Source organism: Mugil cephalus, chromosome 4 (assembly GCF_022458985.1).
Source record: "Mugil cephalus isolate CIBA_MC_2020 chromosome 4, CIBA_Mcephalus_1.1, whole genome shotgun sequence".
Classification (NCBI taxonomy): Eukaryota; Metazoa; Chordata; class Actinopteri; order Mugiliformes; family Mugilidae; genus Mugil; species Mugil cephalus.
Genome location: NC_061773.1, coordinates 18,900,211 through 18,921,149, shown reverse-complemented (window position 1 = coordinate 18,921,149; position 20,939 = coordinate 18,900,211). Strand labels below are relative to the sequence as shown.

The following is a 20,939-nucleotide window of genomic DNA, read 5'->3' as shown; positions in this document are numbered from 1 at the left end:
CACTTTAAAGTGGCTGACAGAGCTGCGTAATTGGGTATTTAGTAAGGCCATGAGAAAAATATGTATCTAGAAATTATAGAGTACATTTTGGTAAAGCCGCTGATGTTGAATGATGTTGCCCCTCTGATGCTCCTTTTTTTTTTAATTCTACTGCTGATAAATAAAAGGCATTTGCTGGAGGAAGTCAACACTGTCAAACCACAGGGAAGAAGAAAAAACCCATTGGGGATGGTGGCAGAAGTTTCTGATGAAATAAAAAAAGAAAATATGGAACGATTTTTTTTTCTGAAGGAGACACTGGTTATAATTATTTTAATAATGATGGCACTGCGAATAAAAAATGGTTTGGGATGTGTAATATTTTCAAACTGTTATTAACATTAACAGCATATTCATATTTCATTTCAGGAAGCAGCTTGAAGACGGACATAAAACATTTATTTCCTGAATGATGGGGTGGACACAACTCGTTCGCTCTGTCATTTACCAGTGGCTCTCTGGCCTCATCCAAATATAATTACAGTTTGTCTTTTTTTTCTTTTCTTTTTTTATTCCACCCATGTTCTATTGGCTGAGAGGAAACAGGGTGGAGCTGCTAACCGGAACAGTGCAGCTTCATTCATTAATGAGAGGGTTAATAGGACAGAGTGTAACCACGGCTCTTTGCGTTTGGACAAACTGTGAGGTTCCTTTTTTTTCTTTTTGTCTAAACGGACGAGTCTCCAATTTCATCTGTGCGAAGTATACGGCTGTTCGCTTCAGTGTCCTGGATTCAGCTTGTCATGTTCAGCCGCGTCTCCAAGAGGAGAGATTCTAGCAGATCGGTAGGTTGGCGAGTCAAACTTTGATGATTTCCATGGCGCATGTTTTAACTCGCTCCTACGATTACGCATGCGATTTATTCTTGTTTGTTGTGCGTCCCACCAGTCCCCTCCCTAGCTAAGGGGATCAAGTATCATCTGAGCTGTTAAGATTACTCCCTGGCACAAGATTCATGATGAAAATCATGATGAGAGATAGGTTGTTTTTACTTTACTTTAGTTTAGTTTAGTTTAGTTTAGTATTTGCAGTGAGTTGTGCATCTTCTCCTGGTGCTATAAACAGCAACAGTTTTTTATTGCATTCAGTTTTAAACACTCATTCCTGGTTTATTTTACAATGTCCTATATCATAGGTCTTCAACAGGAGGTCCGTGACCCCTAAGAGGTACACGGAGGCACTGCAGGGAGGTCGCAGAATCTTTGGTTGATTAGGCATTTTTATATATATATATATATTTAAAATTTTCCCCCACAAATTTAAATTTCTTTCAACACGCATTAACATGAATTCAACATATCTTTGTAAAGGGATAAGGGATAGCGAAATGCAAAATGATAATAATATTGTACATTCATAAATAGCACTAGGCCGAGTTTAATATAGAACACATGTAGTAGGTGGGGGTCCCTACCTTATCTCCTGTATCGTATATCGTCCTATGTCGTGGGGTTACATTAATTCAAAATGTGAGTTGAAGTGGCAACATTGCTGATGATTTGAACTTTTTTGTAGGATTTTTCTAAAATGACAATTAATTACTGACTGAAGCAGTCTTACTGTATCTAATTCTGCCAGTTGTGACCTCTTAATTCTGTGTCTTGTGTTTAACCCAAGCTGAACCCTGCAGATGAGCCACAGAGAGGACAGCCCTGCATAGCCTGTGGAGAACAGTGCCCCGGCTTCGCCCTGCACAAATGGAGGTACGGCACTGCTTCGCTCCGTGCACCGAAATCACACTGAGCACCAGTGTTAAAATGCACGTGCACACATCATTGAATTAAGTCACAAACAGAGTTAAAGTAAATTGCTGCAGCTAATTATTCCGCCACCAGTTTGGCTAAGATCCCATCCTCTATACTCCTGGGTTCCTTCTTCAAGTGGAGGGGCTTTAAGCATGAAGATGCTTGGTGCTGTGAATAGAATCAGCCACGCATGATACTGTGAGGAAGCCATTGTTCTGCTCTTGTGTGCTTTAAGATAATAGCTTTTACAGTAAAGACCATTCATTCAGGCTTTCTGCTTCTACCGGCTACGTAAATGTTCCTATGCTGTGAAACACATGATATATCAAAAGAAGTGATTGTGCTGCAAAGTGCATGTAGTTAGTTGGTTTAAAAATGTGAGTAATGTGTGCAACTCTGTTACAGGAATGCAACAGGAAAAAAAACAACAACATTGCATAAGGTGTAGGACCGCATTGAGTTAGTTTATCAGTGTCATCTGATTCTTATAGCTTCCAGTCACTCGGCTATTTTCTTATTAGAGAGCTACACCACATCTCATTTTATTGTATACTGGCTGATGGAGCACAATTTGTGGAAACGGCAAAACCCCAAAGCGTATTATGTACTGCTTACAAATCCTCGCATTGTATTCACGAAACAAAATAAGCTGCTTGACCCGGTCCGTTGAGGATTACTTGGTGAAGAGTGTGGTCCAGCTTTTTAAGCTCGGCAACACTGAAAACTGAAGAAAAGAAATCAAAAAGTTGAACAGAGTTTGAATTTTTGACCCCCGCTCAACACGCGACTGAAAAGGCCCACGCAAGGCTGTTGTGTGCTGGCGAAAGAAAAGTCAGGCAGGTTGGAGCCGCCTCATCCGGGAGCCATGGCAGCCGTGGATTTGCCAGGCATTTTGACTCTAGATGGGCATGCACAATAGGAGGGGAGTGCCTGAACCGTAAACTCTCTTTTTGCTGTAAAGTAAACTATTACAGGGGCAACAGCGGGCTCAGGAATGCGGCCTTTAAATTGCTTTCCTTTGCCGTCTCACAATAAAAAGTAAACTTTTCCCCTCCAACAAGCTGGGATAAAATGTCAGTGGACACACAGACTTCAGGAACCCCGCTTTGTGTGCTGAAGTGGTTAAAAAAAGCCATTTTACAGCTTCGACAAGTGTTTATTTCTGGGGAGAAAACATAGAAAGAATTTCCTGCTTCTTTCTCCGGAAAAATATAAATGTGTTTCCGTTCCAGCACGGAAGCATTGGCGTGTTGTGGAATGTAATGGACTTTAAGTGACCCTGAGGTCAGAGATAGGAAGATGAATGGAACAGGTGTACTGTCTCGTCTTGTCGCATACCAGATGCTGTTTATCTGTTGCTCGGTCAACAAAGGCAGCAGAGCGGTTTCAAATTGACTTGAAGTCATGGTGATGGTAGCTGTGGTCTGTTGCATTCTTTCAAAGTAACTAATGGCGTCTTTGGTACTGGTGAGCTCCATGTCAGCCTTGCTAGAGGTAGAACTGTGGATGGTGTTGATGATGTTTGCCTCTCTCATAAACCACTGGTTGAGCTGCCACTACAGTTGGACCCTCCTCCTCCTTGAGCACCACAAAGAGTGTGATGTTTGTAGTTTTGTGTGAAGTATTTTTACGGTTATTGGAAAGACTGCACTACTTTTTCCCTTTTTTCTTTACACAGAGGTCCCCTGGATGAACTGTAACCACTCTGTTAACTTTTCTTTTTCCTTTACTTGCCCAAAGTGTTGAGCATAGGCTCAGCTGTGTTTTATGGTTAGTGGTATCGGCATGTTCCCTGATGGTCGTCTTGTGCTGTTCATTCTTTTTTTTGTACTCTGTTATCACAGGTTAAGGCAATGTGACCTCTAGCTGCTGTTGTTTCAGAGACGTCCTTTGAGTCCTATGATGTTTGGACCAGTGGCGTCGTTAGGCCTGTTTTAGGGGGTGCTAAAGCCGCCCTAAAATATTCTTAAGCCCCCCTAAATAGTTTGGTGTCATTTTATTTAAAAAAAAAAAAGCCAACAAGTTCAATTTAAAGCGGCCAGCATATCAGTTTAAATAAATATTCATATAACCTCATTAAGGACTTAAATGTCATCATAAATCTGTCAGTTTTTTATTTTTTTTTTACAGAGATTTGTTTTATTTTGGACATATGTTTTATTGTTGGTTGGTTTCCAGTTGAAGTAGACCACACTCTAGAAGCAATACTGAATAACGAGGAGCAGCAGGGAACACTCACCAAAAGTCACCTCTCACAGTATTTTATAGATTGTGTATCATTGTGTGATATCCAGTGCTGCCACAGTTACCTTGAAAAAGTAATAGCTATAAGTGATTACTGATTACTCCTTTAAAAAGTATCTTAACAACTTTACTGATTACTTGATTTTAAAAGTTAGATTGCCAGTTACGTTATTAGTTACATTCAGCCGCTATCCCCTACACTAAAAATAAATAAAAAATCTGAATCAAAAATTCTTCAATTCTCCACAACTTACTGGTTTTGCTCTGGTTCTTTCCAGGGAGTTGAACCTCTGACCCTTTGGCCTCCAAATTGTGCCTCTAACCACTACGTAACCACCAGCTCGAAATCTCAGTTCATCTCTCTCCTCCCTCCATTGTTGTTTACGTTTTTGTCGCTGCGTGGTATTACACGTCAGTTGTAACGTAACTTGTCGCATACATGGCGTCACTCCCCGAGTAACGCACAGTATCTTAGATAAGTGGTTTGGAAATAGTAAAAATAGTTAAATTAGTAATTACTGGAAAAAAGTGGTCAGATTAGAGTCACTGGTGATATCTGAATTTACTAGCCTCACTAGTCAACTCTACTACTACTACTACTACCCTACTAGCCTCGTCACTAGGTTATGCAAAGTTTGTTGACATTGCTTGTTGAGGCATACGCAGGAGAGTCGAGATCTCACTGAATAATTAAGTTACAGTGAATGTAACCACACACGCGAGCACACACATCCACGCGTCTCCACACTTTTAACGTGGGTTTGCCACAGAATCTGCTGAAATATTAAAGCTCCTCTAAATATTCAACGTTTTTCTCCCCTCCATTTCTTCCTTTTCTCTCTTCTCTTCCGTACTGCCTCGAAACGACTTCCAGTAAGCCAAGCGCCTGCGTGAGTGTCACACTGGTCTTTTGTAATAAGTTGACAGAGTGTGTTGAGGCATTTCCCATTCATGGTGAAGACAAGACCCAGTCTAGTGTTGGGTATTTAACATCTCCCTGGCCTACCAAAACACTACTTTCAAGAATTTGATCTTAATCCTGTTTTACTTAAATGTTAATCCACATTTAGGGTTTGGTAAAAGATCCATGACGTCTCTGTGCCCTTTGGGATCTTTAAAGTGGTGGAAGTTGGAAAATGCCGGCCAGCTCTGCCTGCCCTGATGTGGCTACAAAACAGACAGATAAAGAAAGCGTTTGAGATTCCTGGCTGCCTGTGTTGCATTACTCGGTAAACTGAGTTGGCTGCTCTGGGCAGGTTAGCAATAGGAGCAGGAAATTCTCCATGCACAACATGCTCCTCCTAAATTATTAATTCCCGCCTTTGGCCTGATTGATTTTCCTTGTGCTAATGAGACTCATTACCAGACTTATTAACATGAGCCTTGAGTGCGAGCGCGCTATCTGATCGGCCTGATCACATGACTCCTCCTCCTCCTCCTCTTCTGCACCCTCTAATGTAACGCCTAAAAGCTTACACTGAACCTGTTTTGCTAGTGTCACGGTAGGCCAGGTCAGTCAGACATCCCTACGCTGGGGGGGATTTATGCAATGAGGGCCTGGCATTAGCAGTTTTTCATTTCCTCTGTCCAGCAGCAAAGCATAAAACTTAATTTAAGGCAGTAGGTTTGCTTCAGGTTTTTCACCGGAGCCGACTGGTTCCCGGACAAAGGCCGTCGTTGTGTGCAGTGGGGCTTTAGCTGTAACTTTAGCTGGCTGAAAGCAGCGCCGAGGGGGTTGAAGAGAAGGAAGGGGAGGATAGTTGCTGCGGAACGAGGAGGACGGGTTGAGTTTTAACCTGGCCCTGAATGGCTTACTGACGTCTGTCCCCTCGGTAACCCGCTCTGATCTGCATAACACAGGGCGGCCGCGCTATTCACCGTGTTAACAAGACGGCTTGGCAAATAAAACTGTCAGCGCGCCCAGGCATATGAATGGCTGCCGGCTATTGCGGCGGAGAAGAAGACTCAGTTTGAGGGCGAGGGGGGAGGGAGCGAGGAGCCATTGGTGGTCGGTGTCAAACAATTGAAACATGTAGATTTATCACTAAACCCCTGTCTGGGTATTAGCATGGCGACGGTAAGCCCTCCTTGCTTGATAGTTTCCAGGAATGACAACCTGCTGTGTTCTTTCACTCTGAGGGCCTGTTTGGAAGCAGAAGGCGGCGACCGCATCTGTGAAAGTGTTCGATTCAGGAGGCAGATGAAGTTTTTAAGCTTGGCTTTTTAGCACCTAAATGCCGCGTTTTGTCTTTGTCATTTAGAAAAGATTAATTTTGATGGGGGTGTATTTTGACAGGGCTTCGGCCCCCTGATATATGACTGATGATCACAGATAATGCAAACGCGGGGAGCTGTGAACCTGCAATATAAATCATAGTCTGACCTTTAGGTTCTCAGACGGTGTACGGCTGAACTTGTCCTTTCCAATCTCTTTGCTTTCTTGCTGCTAACTTTGTCTCCCATTTGTCCTCGTTTTCATTACATTCTATTTGAATCCCACATGCTGCGCTCAGGTGGAGAGCGTTTGACCTGACTATGATAAGTTGGCCTTGGTGGGGATTGTGCATGGCGGTCACAGAACCTAAGATGGTCTACGCATTAACCCAGCCGAGATCCCCAGGGGCCCTGTCGCTCGGCGCTGTTGAATACCAATGAAATCCCAGCATCAAAAATTAAAGAACGGGTCTGATGAGACACAAAGACACAGACAGAGGTTACAGATAGAGAGAAAGGACCACGGCTGAATTATTGTAGTATTCTTGAGTTTCTCTCTTTATCTGGGGATTTTAATAAACAGCACAAGTAATGAGAAATTTTGTTTAAATACCATGTGCAAGTAAATACTTCTATTGCTTGTATCTCTTCGTTTGAGTTGGTGCATTACAGCGGCACTACGTTAGATGTTTATCTTACCTGGCAGTGTATTTGAGGATGGTTTAGACATATCTTGTAATCATGTTTTCAGTCGGTGTACTGTATCCGGCGCCGGTGTATCAGATCATCGTGTGTTTATATGAATGATCGATATGAGGCGCAGCCTCAGACGGCGTCATCTCATCCACCAGGTGGGTTCTGGGCGTGTAACCAGACACCCAGCGAGGTGTTGGGTTCCTCTAGTGTTTTGTACTTGCAGCACTAATGATGGTAACAACATACCAGCAGCGGCCGTCATATCGACCTGTTGACTGAAAAGTTTTGGCTGCTCATTTATCTCAAAAAAGCTGCAAGTTAACTATATTTTTACTGAATATTTTTGCTGTGGTTCCTTTTGTTTTACATTTGTACATCTTATGTTTTGTCCTAGGACATAGAAACATTCTTAAAAACCACAAGTAAAAAGGGAGATAAAATAAGATAAGGTTCGATTAAAATAAAATAAAATAAGTAATATCTAGTGAAATGAAATAAACGGTGTAATCAATTTTATTTTCTATTTATCTATTTAAAAGTCAGTTTCAAATCATCAACATACTTTTTTCCCTTTTATGTTTCGAGATAAGATAAGATGGGACTTTTTTTTTATCTCCTTGTGGATATTAAGGTGTTACAGCAGCAAAGAACAACAGTGCAAAATACTTAAAACAGAATAAGATAAGACAAGAGAAACTGTGAAAGATAATATGTAGGTAGGGAGCTCAGTGCTCAGTTTTTTTTTCTTCTCTTGAGGTGAAACACACTAAAGTGGCCAGCAGAGGGCAAGCATGTTTAACTTAGACGCTTTATTTCTAGAAAGGTCACTGGATTGCACAAGTCCAAGATCACAACTGCTGCAAAGGAGACCAGAGATTTGATTCCACGGTGAGTCTAGAATGGTAAAAATCCCTCTCTTTACATATAGATTTCAGTATTGTCACAACCCAGCTCTTAAATAGTGACAAAATAGGAGACAACACAGACTCTTAGAGTGCAGACCATACTTTTAATTACAATAACAAAGTGCAAAGGCATCAATAGGATGGTTTAGTGAGTCAGACAGTGGCGAGAGAAAGAAAATCTTGTGGGCCTAGTTTATACTGTAGGCTCTTGCTCTTAAATACCACTCTGCTCAGGTGTGGTACATGTCAATTAAAGACTCAGCTCTGCTCATCAGCCCCCTGAAAGGAGGAAAGGGAACCCAACCCCACACAAAAAGACAACATGGGAGAAAGCCGACCCTGTGGCCGTCACGTTAAATTGACATATTCATTTCATACCTTAAGGTCCACCCTCTTTTTTGTTTCTACGGTAGCAACAGAAACACAAAGGGCTCCTCTGGCTGGTAGAAAAGACTGTTAATGCGAAAATCTGTATGCATGGATTTATAACCAAAGGGGCTCGATGAAGATGTATTGACGAAAACTGCTCTCATTCAATCTAAGAGCCCATTTAAAGATGAAGTATTGTGAATTGATTTAACGGGCATGCAGAAATACCCTGAAATGTTTGAAAATGCTTGATTATAATTTATTTATTTAATTTAATCTCATCTGGAACAATGGGGCTGAAATGAGGAAGTTTAAACCGCAGGCACACTTTGCCAGTGTAATCTCTTTCAGAGTTTAATTAATTCCTGCAGTTCATTGACTCATACTGAATCTATTTTTTTTTTTGAGTGTGCAATAATAAACCATAATACTGAACCCAAACATCATGAACCACATTGCAATCTATAAAAAAAAAATACATCTACTTAATCTGGACAAAGTGCATCAGGGTACAGCAGCAGTATTGTATGGTCTACTTTATCTCATCAGATCTCTGCATATTTTCTTTAATATGCAGAGATTTATTGGATGGGACAGCTGTATGAGTCTGTTTCCTGGCAACTTCTAAAGCCGGCAGCTTTACTCTGATCCACATCTTTAGTGTTTTCGCTGCCATTTTTATCAAGGTCATCAGTAACAGGTGCTCGTGTGCTTGGATCAAGACTGATAGGCATCAGAAAAGTCCTTTTAGGTCAACACAGAAAATGCCACGGTACACACACACACAAAGTCATTTGACCCCTTACTGAGTGACTATGACAGCAGTCCTTCACGTATGTCCATAAAATACTGTCTAGATCCAGAACTGCTCAGTCTTTAGACATTGTAGTATGTACTGCATGAGTTTACCCAGAATTGAGATGAGTGAATGAGGGTTAACAGACAAATCACTTTCATTATAATACTGTACAATAACTGACAAGAGGATAAATTTGCCCGGCTGTTTTGCACAACTGTGGCAGTCTCTGTTGTTGTAGCTCATCGTGCTTGTAGCCTTGTGCGGCTTTTAGCTTGTTTTTACCCTTCTCACCTAAGCAGACATCCGTAATTCCCCCTGACTTGTGCGCCAGCGATGCTAATTCACCCCGATTTTTACCCTGGTGCTGATCCATGCCTTAATGAAGGCTTAGCGTGCTAAGCTGCCTTTGAACTGTCTCTGAGAATAAAGGGAGGCAGGCTCAAAGCTGTCAGATGCACAGCAAGTTAGCCTTTACTGTGCACAGGCCTACAATGCCATCCCGCCCACCCTGGTTAGAGAGTTAATTCATGTCATCCTGACCGTTCCACTCGTTCGGGAACTGGGGTTTGCGTGAACTTTGGGTGGCTGGTGTGTAGCTTTAGACACAGCTACTGTAGCTGGAATCACTGCTCTGTAGAACTGCACGTGCATTTGTTCCCTTTCTTCTGTTCATTTGTGTTACATAAAGCGGCCTTTTTACCACCAACTTTTTTATCCATTACTGCTGTCCACATACGCAGTGAATTCACACTGCACAGCTCGTCAGCAGGCTAAATGGCCACACACAGATTCATGGGTGGCTTGCAAACCAACACCCGGATTAGATTTGAAATAGTATCATGAAAGGCATCATGGCTGCAATTCATGGATGAGGTGATCAAGACAACTTGCTGAAGTTCAAGTTGACTGTTAGAATGGGGAAGAAAGGGGATTTAAGTGACTTTGAACGTGATATGGTTGTTGATTTCAGACGGGCTGGTCTGAGTATTTCAGAAACTTCTGACCTACTGGTATTTTCACGCACAACCATCTCTAGGGTTTACAGAGAATGGTCTGAAAAAGAGAAAATATCCAGTGAGCAGCAGTTGTGTGGACTGTAGATAACTTGTTGATGTGAGAGGTCAGGGGAGAATGGGCAGACTGTTTGGAGATGATAGAAAGGCAACAGTAACTCAAATAACCACTGGTTACAACCAAGGAATGCGGAATACCATCTCTGAATGCACAACACGTCCAACCTTGAAGAAGATGGGCAACAGCAGCAGAAGACCACACTGGGAAACTGAGACTACAGTTCACACAGGCTCACCAAAACTGGACAGTAGAAGACTGGAAAAACGTTGCCCGAACAGTCTCGATTTCAGCTGCTACATTCGGATGTCAGGGTCACAATTTGGTGTAAACAACATGAAGGCATGGATGCATCCTGCCTTGTATCAACGGTTCAGGCTTGTGGTGGTGGTGAACTGGTGTGGGGGATATTTTTCTTGGCACACTTAGTACAAATTGAGCATGGTTTAAATGCCACAGCCTACCTGAGTATTGTTGCTGACCATGTCCATCCCTTTATGACCACAGTGTACCCACGGTGAGTGTATTTGAGCTGGCTATGGTGATATTGTATGTCGGTTGGTAGTGATAAAACAGAATTTAGGAAGACTAACTTATTACAAATGTTCTCTGACATACTGACCAAAACCCAAGGACACATTTAGGTTCATTTTTAATAAACATAAATGTACTGAAGCTGCATGATTACATACTAGGAATGATGCGGTAGTATTTAGTAGTAGTTAGTATAATTAATACAGGCAGGTCACAGGATCAAAACATCATGGCAATATATTCAGTAGTTGCATATCAGCACATAAGTTCAGTTAAGTTGAGAAACTACTTCATCTGGGAATCATGAGTGTCTGCAAAAAAAGTTGGTGCCAATCATCTAAGTAGATGTTGGGGGATTTCACAGGATGAGACGGTAGAGTGCATCTCACTCACTCCTCCCTACTATCCTTTCTGTCTCCACCCAGCCAGCCTCAGGCTTCACCCTTAAGTGCCGGGTTCTCGCCAAGGCGTCTGTTAAAGGGGAGTTTTATCTTTGCTGTTTGTCCTGGGGATTTTGCGCTTAGGTTACTGCAAGCCTCTCTTCAGACAGTTTGTATTTTTGATGATGCTGTATAAATAGATAACACTGAATCAAATTCTGTTCCCTTCCCAGTTTAAGGAAAATATAGGAAAAGATGATTAATCGATGTGATTAATCCTCTGGGGTACTTTGATATATGTACAGCGTTACCGTGTAGCTGACTAAGCGGATGTTCAGACTGATGCTATCCCTTTTTACAGTTTAGCTGGAGAGAGAAACCACAAGCATATTTCATTTAACAACTTGTTTCCAGCAAAAGTTTGCATTTTTGTTCTGTGGGTTAAAATGTTGATCGGTTGTTAGCAAAACATTCTCTGGCCTTCAACCTATGTGTTGACTGATGTATCCGTTCAGCAGATGGAAGATGAATAGATGGAACTTTTTTTTCCTGTTATGTTATTTTCTTTCAGTTTCTTTTTGGTGACTTGCTTTTATTTCCACTTTTCCATTGCTTCCAGTGTCATAAATCTCTGCCCATTCATTCTCATCACTGCTTCTCCTCAGCTCACTAACCCCCCGCCCCCATCCGTTCAGACCCCCACCTCCCCCCTTCTCTCTTCCTCCCAGCATCCTTCCATCCATGCATCTCCTCATCTGTCTTGTTTAGAGACTGCCAGGTCGGTGTAGCGGTGGTTTATGCAGTGCGCCACTTCAAAGACCTCTTTGATTCTCTCCTCCTCTTGTTTTTATCCCTCCCCGTTCTCGCCGTCCAGCCACCTGTTCCTGTCGGGGGTGAGAGTGGAAGAGAAAATCCTTGATCAGAGGTGTGCTAGCAGCACGGTTTGAACACACAGTCCTAGGTGCATTTCACGTGCTTTGAAGACGCTCTCAGTGGTAGGGATTTTGCAAAAGCAGGGTGCCTAGTTTTATGTTTGCAGCGGCCAAGAGAGGTCAGCACTGTGCAAGTGGTTTCATCCTTGTAGCCAAGATAATTATCAGTTTTTCCACAAGAACAGTGAAATGCTCAGACCCTCTTAGCTGTAGGGCACTGGGCATTCATCATCTCTCTGTGCATTAGGTTAAACTCATACATTGACAGTTTCCCTCTGACTCTCCTATTACTTTAATGACTTGTCCTGTTTTTATTACAGACCCAAAATCCCACTGGAACCCAAGGCTTCATTTGTCTAAACCGCGAAAGAGGAGCTTGATGACTTTGCAGTGTTAAAATATTTGATTGGTTTATTGATTGAGCCGCCCTACTGATTATAGGTTGTCTTAATTAGCGCGTTGACCTTAGAGAATTGACCGTCTAATATTGGAGAAAGGATCCAGACTAGGCACTCCATTGAACAGCGCTGAGCAGAAAACACGAGGCCTATTTGTTGTATCGACGGGGCTTTTAGACGCCTCGCTTGGAAATCTGAAACAAAGAATTGTAAAATGAACCTTGTTTGTCTTGCATGAGCTCATCATTTTGACTCAATTAAAGCACTGACCGGATTGCCTCATGCTGCCACAGCTGGGATCTTTTATTATCTTTCTGTATTCTGCAGCCATCTGCCTTTCTCCACCTCTTTTTCTTCTTCCCTCAACGCGTCTTTCTCTGTCTGTGTTTAATTTGCCGTCATCGGAAGAGTGGGCGAGGTGTCGTCAGCTCGCAGTCCTGCATGAGTCAAGGCTGAATCTAATAGGCTAGATCGGCTGTGATGCCGCTCTGCCTTGTTTCTGCACACTTTGCTGTGTACTTGTCTTTTTGTGTTCATGCGAGCGTGCTCGCCAGAGTGTATTAATAGCAGGGACTCTCTTTAAGTGACACCTGCATTTCATGGATGAGAGAGTAGGGTGGCTAATCAGTACAGGTTTCTATCATCTGATCTGGTGCCTTAGAGAATTTACAGAGCAGGAAGCAGGGAAGAAAAAAGGCTCACAGGCATGACCAGTTTCCCTTGATCAAGGCGTGAAGCTTCACAGAGACTTTGGGGCTGCACAATATAATGTTTGGCGTATTCAGAGTATTTTTAAAGTCTTTAACAGAACTGAAAATATATATAAATATCAAATCAAAACTGCTTCATTTGCCATATGCACTGATCAGCGACAACATTAAAACCACTGATGGGAAAGTAAATAACACCAACCATCTTGAGACAATACAATGTCGTGCTGGAAAACTTTTGGACCTGGCATTCACACGGATGTTACTTACATGTACCACTCACCCAGACCAGATCAGACACCCCTGACCCAAAGAAATGACTCTCATTCAGAGCTGCGCAGACACACACACATGAAAATGGTTTAGCAACAACTCAAAAAAAAACAAAACATGAAAAAGCTAAATTCTCTAGTTCACAAATGTATCAAGTATCTGTGGGATTCACTGGAACAAGCCTGATCCACAGAGGCCCCTCCCCTCAACCCATACGACCCAAAGGCCCCCGCTAACAACACTCTGTTGCCAGGTATCCAAAGCAACTTTGCGACCAAAGTCGGGCAGATCACTGTCAACACCAAATCGTTTTTTGAAGGAATTGTAAGACTCATGTTAGTCATTTAAAAGTTGCTGAGACGTTAGAATTTGGAACAAAGAGGACAGATGTGATTTCCCTCTGAAATTTCTTGTTGTGAGTTACGATGCACTGCTGAACCAAATTACACAGACCCGCCATGGTGTCTCGTGTTCTGCTGGATAATGGATCTCTGAAGGTGCTCTCTTGTATCTAACACCAAGTCATTAACAGCAGATGCTTTAAGTCCTGTAAGTTATCCAACTTGTTCCAGCGCATCCTCAACATTCAGCTGCTGGGTCGTGGTTTGTCCCTCCCCGGCGCGCCGTTCATAGGCGGCTGCCTCAGTTTCCTGGTCCTGCCAGTTTGAGTTTTAGGAGTTTGATATTTAGGGCTTAGATATTTGGGCGATGGATAGTTTCCTCTCAGTTAACACTACAGTGTCTTTGTTTAACTTATTTGCTTGACAAACACAAAGTGTTAGCTTGCTTATCGACAGGGTATCACAGGGAGGTTCCACCTATTTTGCTTCTCCACTTGGACCGTTTACCTGCCGGCAAACAAAGACTGCTCAAAGGTGATTGTTTAATACCAGACAGCAAACAGCAACCAGGAAACATCCCATGCAAAGTCTTGTCCCTCTCCCTGCAGCTGTTGCCTATTCATAGGCAGCAATCTGTATACAGAGATGATGTTATAGACATGACTGTATATGTACAATGACCCAATGTTGATAAGTTCTTGTGTTAGCGTCTTGTTCAAGTTTAGTTTTTGCTTTTATTTATCTGCCCTCCTCTTCAGTGAGGGAGTTCGGAGACATGCGAACCGGAAGAGACAGACTGATAGATTCACACTATATGACAAACTTTCAGGCTTAATTTAAACCGATCACGTCTCGCTTCCGGGCAGTTCAGACGCGAGGACGTCAAGCGGCTTGGCATGTGCTTATAAGGCTGCACGTTGCGAAGAGACAGCGTGGGCACAACCTAGAGGCACAGACACTGCGTCACGTCGATTAAGACGGACAGAAACAGGAGTCAGCGGAGCAGACGCCCGACAAACGTTACCACCGTGACTCAGCCGGAGGGACGTCGAAATGATGCTGCCGCTTCTCCAGCAGCACGTCGGAATCTTAGACTAACGCTCTCTCTGTTGTCTGTCTTCCATTGTCACTCGTCTGGCTGAGTTTATTTGTGCAGGTTGACCAGTTGCCAAGGTGATGAGTGTGCTGCAAGTTTGCTGCTGCCCTGACAACAAGCCACAGATTACTGCATTATTAGTACTGTAGAACAAATTATATTAGACAGAGTGAGCATGCATAGAAAGAAAAAGAAGAGGTTGGTGTGAGAGAATTAAAACAGGGTAATTATTATTTTGTGGTTCTTTTAGTTCTACAGCATATAATGCTGTGGGCCATATTGCACACAAGGCATTATTTGTGGAGTAAGACAAGAACATCATTTGGTTACTTCAGACCCCTTAAAAAAAAATAAGTAAATGAATAAATAAAATGAGGCCGTTAATATTGAATGCAAAATAATGATAATAATGTATATTAATAAATAGCACTAGGCCGAGTTTAATATAGAACACATAGAGTAGGTAGGGGGTCCCTACTTAAACTCCAGAGTTCAGACAGTTTCAAACAGAGCAGCTATTTATTTTCTTTACAGGTTCATTTATTTGTGTCCTAATTCTAATCAGTGGGGAAATCTTGTGCTTTCCTTGATACCAAATAGTTTGCATTTTCTGCTGACATTCGATCAGCTCCCCACTCTGAAGTACAAAACAGACCCATTCATCAACTGAGCAAAACTCAGACTTTTGTGGATTTTGTGTGTGTTAAGGAACGATTCATTTTTTTTTTACTGAGCGGCGTGGCCCCGAGTGTTCTTGAATGGCGGGGATATGCCTTCTATTTGTAACATTTGAAAATCTTGTGAAACCAGAGAGCACAGTAATTCACCAGCGAGTTGGCCGTTCTCTGCGAACCCCGTCTGTGATTTATTTCTCAACTCGATACTCTTGTAGTTGTGGCTAGCAGACAGCCTGTAACAGTTCTTGAACGCGATGTTGAAAGAGCTCATTTTAGCTTTGACTGTGATTAGGATACCCGACACTGGAAACTTTTAATGGTCTATTAGGTTAGGGTAAAGAAATATGCACATGAAAATACAATCGAAACGAGAGGCCGCGGACGAGTCACGTGAGCAGGGTCCGGTGTAATGCGCGGACTCTGCAGCTACCTAGACTGACAGCTGTCCCGCTAGTCTCCTGTCACATACCAGGCCCTCATATAAGCCCCTTGTTATCCTGTTCAGACATGACACTGGACGTGACGCCGGCTAAGTGACAGCCCGACTGCAAAGTCCAGAGGCGGAAAACCGAATGAACCGATCTGTTGAATCAAAAGGCCGTTGTATGCATGTCAGAGGTCAGCTTTTAACCAGCAAATCCGCCTTTCTCCCATCTAATCCCCCTGCCCTGGGGTTTTCCCACACCACAGAGCTCATCTCGGACCAACCAGAGTGCAGACAGACAGGCGTGACAGACTGTGACTTTTCCCGGTGGCTCCTTCAAGCCTCAGACAACATATACAAATAGTCACATTTCCAAAAAGATATTCTGGCCCGCAGGTAGAGCCGAGACGCCACGTTAATTAACTAGCATAGAATGTCTTTTTCTATTGTAATACAAAACTCAAGTTTTGCAACGAAATGTACACAGATACGGGCAACATTTGTGGTAAGAAAAGAATGTGCATAGCATGTCCCATGATGCAGTTTGTAATAAAAATAAAAATAAAGGCCCCATTATGTTTTTTTTATGTTTAGCTTGTATCTGTGGTTTCTTATTTGTGGCTCTGGATTCACAGATAGCAGCCACAGAATGAAACTTCTAGCCACGCAAGCTTTTTCAAGTATGTGAGCTAAAAGAGCGTCAACTTCATTTTTATTTTTATTCATTTTTTATACGTGTTCATGTTTGTATTTAAATTATGCAGGTAGTTGGCCGTGAAGCTGCTGAAAGCTGCCCATTTTAAGGCCGTGCTAACCAGCTCCAGTTATTTATCATTTTGCAGGCCGGTGCCACATTCACAAAGTTTTGCTCAGGCTTCCGAGCTGCCAGAATGTGGTTTACTTCATCCTCTAATAGTAATTTCTGATTAATGACTGGTTTATTTGTGGGGAAAAAAATACTACAAATATCAAACTGATAATATGTTATTTAAGCTGTTGCTGTATATAGTGTATGTAAGCACACATCCATTTGACCCATCTACTTGTTCGTATAACCTCCTCCATGAACCCCCAGTCTACAGCCCCGCCCTGCAGCTATGATAACGATGCATGTGATGATGGGATATTTTCTCGTCATTCTCCTAAATGTCATGATGCAGAAGGGCAAGAGAGCAACATCATGCGCGGTAATCCGTTTAGCACGAAACTCTTGACTATTCCTTTTGTGTTGGCTTCCACTCTGATACAATGGACAGTTGTCGTAGAGCTCAATCTCCCCAGTTTCCACGTATGGCAGTTATATCAGTAATTTTCACATATTTCAGTTAACTGTAATTAGTCTGGATGTTTGCAGCATTATTGTACGAGCTGCAACAGACCGTACGTTATTAAACTTTCACCCCTCGCTCGTGGGGATCCCCTTTAAAAACCTGAAAACTGCTTTCGTGCTCTTCTTCTTCTCCTGGCTTGACGGGAACTTTTGTACAAGAGTGCACACGCACAAACCCCAGCAACGAAGCTAGTATACATCTCTCTCCTGCGGTGTATCATCAGTCCACATTTGTTCACAGAGAGTCAGCAGTTTAGGCCAGTGAAGCTGACTGGACTTGCTTAGTCAGGGAGGCTTGTGATTTGCACTGTGAATCTCTGCATTCTTCAACAGTGAGCTTAGCTTCGCCTCGATTCAACCCCTTTCTGTAAAGCTGCGTTGCCTGTGGCAAACACAGTCTACTTTACACTCTCTGACACACTCATCATTTCCCCCCACAGACCGAATCCCTCATTTGGTGTTTGGATCAAAGGCTCCAATATTTATGAGTGGTCTTGGGGTGTAATTTGTTTCTCGTTTGATTCCGACGAGACCATTCCCCGTCCGCCCTTTATTTATCTGTGTGTTTATTTATTTATCTGTTTAAGCCAAACTCGGTCCTCCTCATCACTGCCGCTTTAATGTCCTCGCCGAGCACAGAGTAATTGAGATATAATGGACGCCGTGCGAGCAGTTTGGGAGTAAAATGTAAATTGTTTGCCTGCAGCTCTGGTGATGAAACAGGGAGGGGGGGAGACGGATTGGATAGCCCGCAGTGTATGGAAAGTCCTGTCTCCTGTCATGTGGGAACGCCAAGCTCACACTGCCTGGGTTTCGGGCCTGTGTATTTTTTATGGTGCTTTTTAAAACTTCCATCTGGTTGGCTTATGAGACTCTTGGCTTTGTTTGTTTGCTTATCTTCTAATGTGTTTTAAGGCCATTTTCATCTTCTCAGCCCTTCATGAGGCTGGCGTTTGATCCACATCTGTCACGGCTGTGGGTAATGAAGCCGCAGCTCTTTCCTAATGCCCTCCACAGCCAGTCAGGTTGAGGCTCTCGTCTCTGATTGACACATGAGAGTAAGCATCTTGCCATGACAATGGGTCCCGAGTGCGTTTCCTGACATAATGCGCGCGACAGCGGGGGCAGCAAATGGGATATTTGATACCCTACCCAGGTGGAATGCAGGGTTGTGTGTGACAGACGAGGTTGAGGTGACAGATATGGCTCGGCGTATGCGCGTAACAGCAGGTGCTACGTGCTGGACACTCATTGTTTTAAACTCGAGGGATGCCTGAAGCAGGTGTCAGCCCGCGCGCTCCTCTGTGTGTTTGTGCACGCCGCCGCCGTCGCTGCCACCGCAGCCGCACGTGCCTGCCTGTGCTTACCGGCATACGCACAACGGCTGCAGTGAAGTTTAGACCTGTAATATTTAATAGCTTGACACCCGAGCCAGAAAGCGTGCCTCGGTTTCTGTCAGCTGGTGTTCAGCCAAAATCTCATGTTCCAGTTTTTCTGCTGTGCAAGATGTGGCGGGAGTCACAGCAAGCACACGTGTGTTGTTAAGGAGGCTTTGTTCTTGTCCCAGCATCTTGACCTTTTTATTGTTTGGTTAAAAGAATCTGTCTGCACTTTTATTTAGAGCAGGGGTCTTCAACGTTTTCTAGGCCATGGACCCTCAAATTGATCGAGAGATTAAATAGAGACCCCCTACCCACTATACGTGTTCAATATGAAACTCGGCCTATTGCTGTTTATAAATTTACACTATTATCATTTTGCATTCAGTATTAAGCTATTCAAATAATACACAGGTTCAAATATATATGTTTTTTTAATTTCAAACATGCAACAGTAGGGTGGCCATCCATTAATGCGTATTAACATTTATTTATATATATATCATGCACTTTTAGCTTGTCTTCTGCTAATATTGCAGTGTGCATCTGGGATTTCCCACGTGTAATATGCGACCTTGTGATTGGCTCAGCAGTGTTGGGGGCGGGTCCTACTGTGCACGGGAGGCTTAGATTGACAGGTCTCGGCTAGTGTGCAATGTTCAGACAACTCCTGTATCCCTGAATGAGAATAATGCCTTCTGCTTCCATTTATCCCTTTACTAAAATTTAGTAAGTACCTCCGTGGACCCCCTAGAGGTCGCGGACCCCCTGTTGAAGACCCTATGATTTAGAACACATATACTCTTTTAAGGTTTACAGTTTGTTTCAGTCCGTCTCACTGTGTTTTGTCTGTGTTCTCTCTTCAGGTAAGCCCGTCACGTCTTGGTGTGTGTGGTTGCGTGAAGGTGCAGTTGAAGGTACGTTAGGCAGGCAGGTTGTGGAGGCTGGCCGCTCAGCTCCAGCTCCACCTCTGGCCTGTTTTGAATTGCAGATTGTCTCACTCAGACAAGCTGTGCTCCAAGTTCCCCCTGAATAATGAATCTCGAGCACAAGGAGAATGTTTGATGTGAGCAAGTGTGTGTTTGTGTGTGTGTTTCCGTGTGTCTTGTTTGTGGACTTTTGCCACTGCCCGCATGTGCTGGATGTGATTAGTATCCTGTTGTGTTTGTCACGCTGCCGCTGTGGCTGATGGTGCAGCAGAAAATGCCTCGGCGCTGACGTTTACGAAACTGAAATGTTTTAATAGAATGGCCCAAACTTAGACCTGTAGCAGTTACAGTTTTATAGTATTAAAATATCATATATTTTATGTCCACAAATCCCTCGAAAGGGCCAAATGCAGATGACGTTAGTCCCATATTATCTACGTGGCCTTTTTCTGTACACCATAGACCTCTATTGTTAAATTCTGGGAAATGCAAATATTTGCTTTTTCCGAAGAAGATTAGTATAATTTTCATAACTGTGCAATAAAGAAAAAAAAAACTTTCATGACACTAAATGCTGATGCTGAGAAAAACTGATCCTGGGCCATGTCTGTCTCACGACCTGTTTTTTTTAAGACATTACATATGAAGCTTTGAGATTTAACGGTGCTCATGAATTAGCTTCCCGCAGCCAGACTCAATTAATTTGAGGATATGAGTCCTGTAACACACCACTTGGATTTCATTATGTGTTTTTTTTTTTAAACTGATGCATAGAAAAAAAAAAAAAAAAAAAAAAAACTCTGCACGCAATCGGATAGTCCTACAATCAATCAGAGCTGTTTCGTTGTAAACAAATTCAACTCCATGGCGCTCAGATGACAGAATGACAGTGTTGTTGTTGCTCTTTTCTCCATCACCTCAAAAAGACCGCCCAAATGGTTTGATTGGCCCAGCAGTTCCCACCGGCGCGAACAACTTTTCCACCACATAAATTTAGAGGGCGTGGGAAGTCCGGCTGCCTTCCAGGCGTCTAATGGATTGGATTTGTTACCTTTGGACCGTTCAAAGCTAAACCAAACAGCGGCTTGCTCCAGCTACGTATTTACTATATGATTTTTTTTTTTTTTTTTTTTTTTTCATCTAACTCTGTCAGGAGTGAGAAGAACCCCAAATACCGAACCACTTCAAAGAAACATCCTGGTGCTGTAAAGACTCGTTGTCATCCAGGGTATTACTCAGCAGCAGTTAGCTGTCTCCAGCAAATTGTCCATTTATCCCATTTGAGTTATATTCATTTTAGGAAATTACCTGAACTTTCTTAACAGTGAATCTATACAGTCATGAAACCATACGCTCTGTATTTTATGAATGATTGCCATAGGAAAGTAGTTGGTGACAGATTAATACATTGTTGGGTTTGGTCTTTACTAGGGAGTGGTCGAGGGTAAGAAAAT

General features: G+C 42.8%; 1 protein-coding gene across 1 annotated transcript in view; it reads left to right on the top strand.

Moving 5' to 3' along the window:
* Positions 1-407: 407 nt before the first annotated feature.
* prickle2b (prickle homolog 2b) overlaps positions 408-20,939 on the top strand; it is an 88,867-nt gene continuing 68,335 nt past the window's right edge. The window contains exons 1-2 of the mRNA XM_047583659.1: positions 408-824; positions 1,657-1,742. Of these exons, the coding sequence (XP_047439615.1) occupies positions 783-824; positions 1,657-1,742 (128 nt within the window). The 5' untranslated portion in view covers positions 408-782. The remainder of the gene's footprint in view (positions 825-1,656; positions 1,743-20,939) is intronic.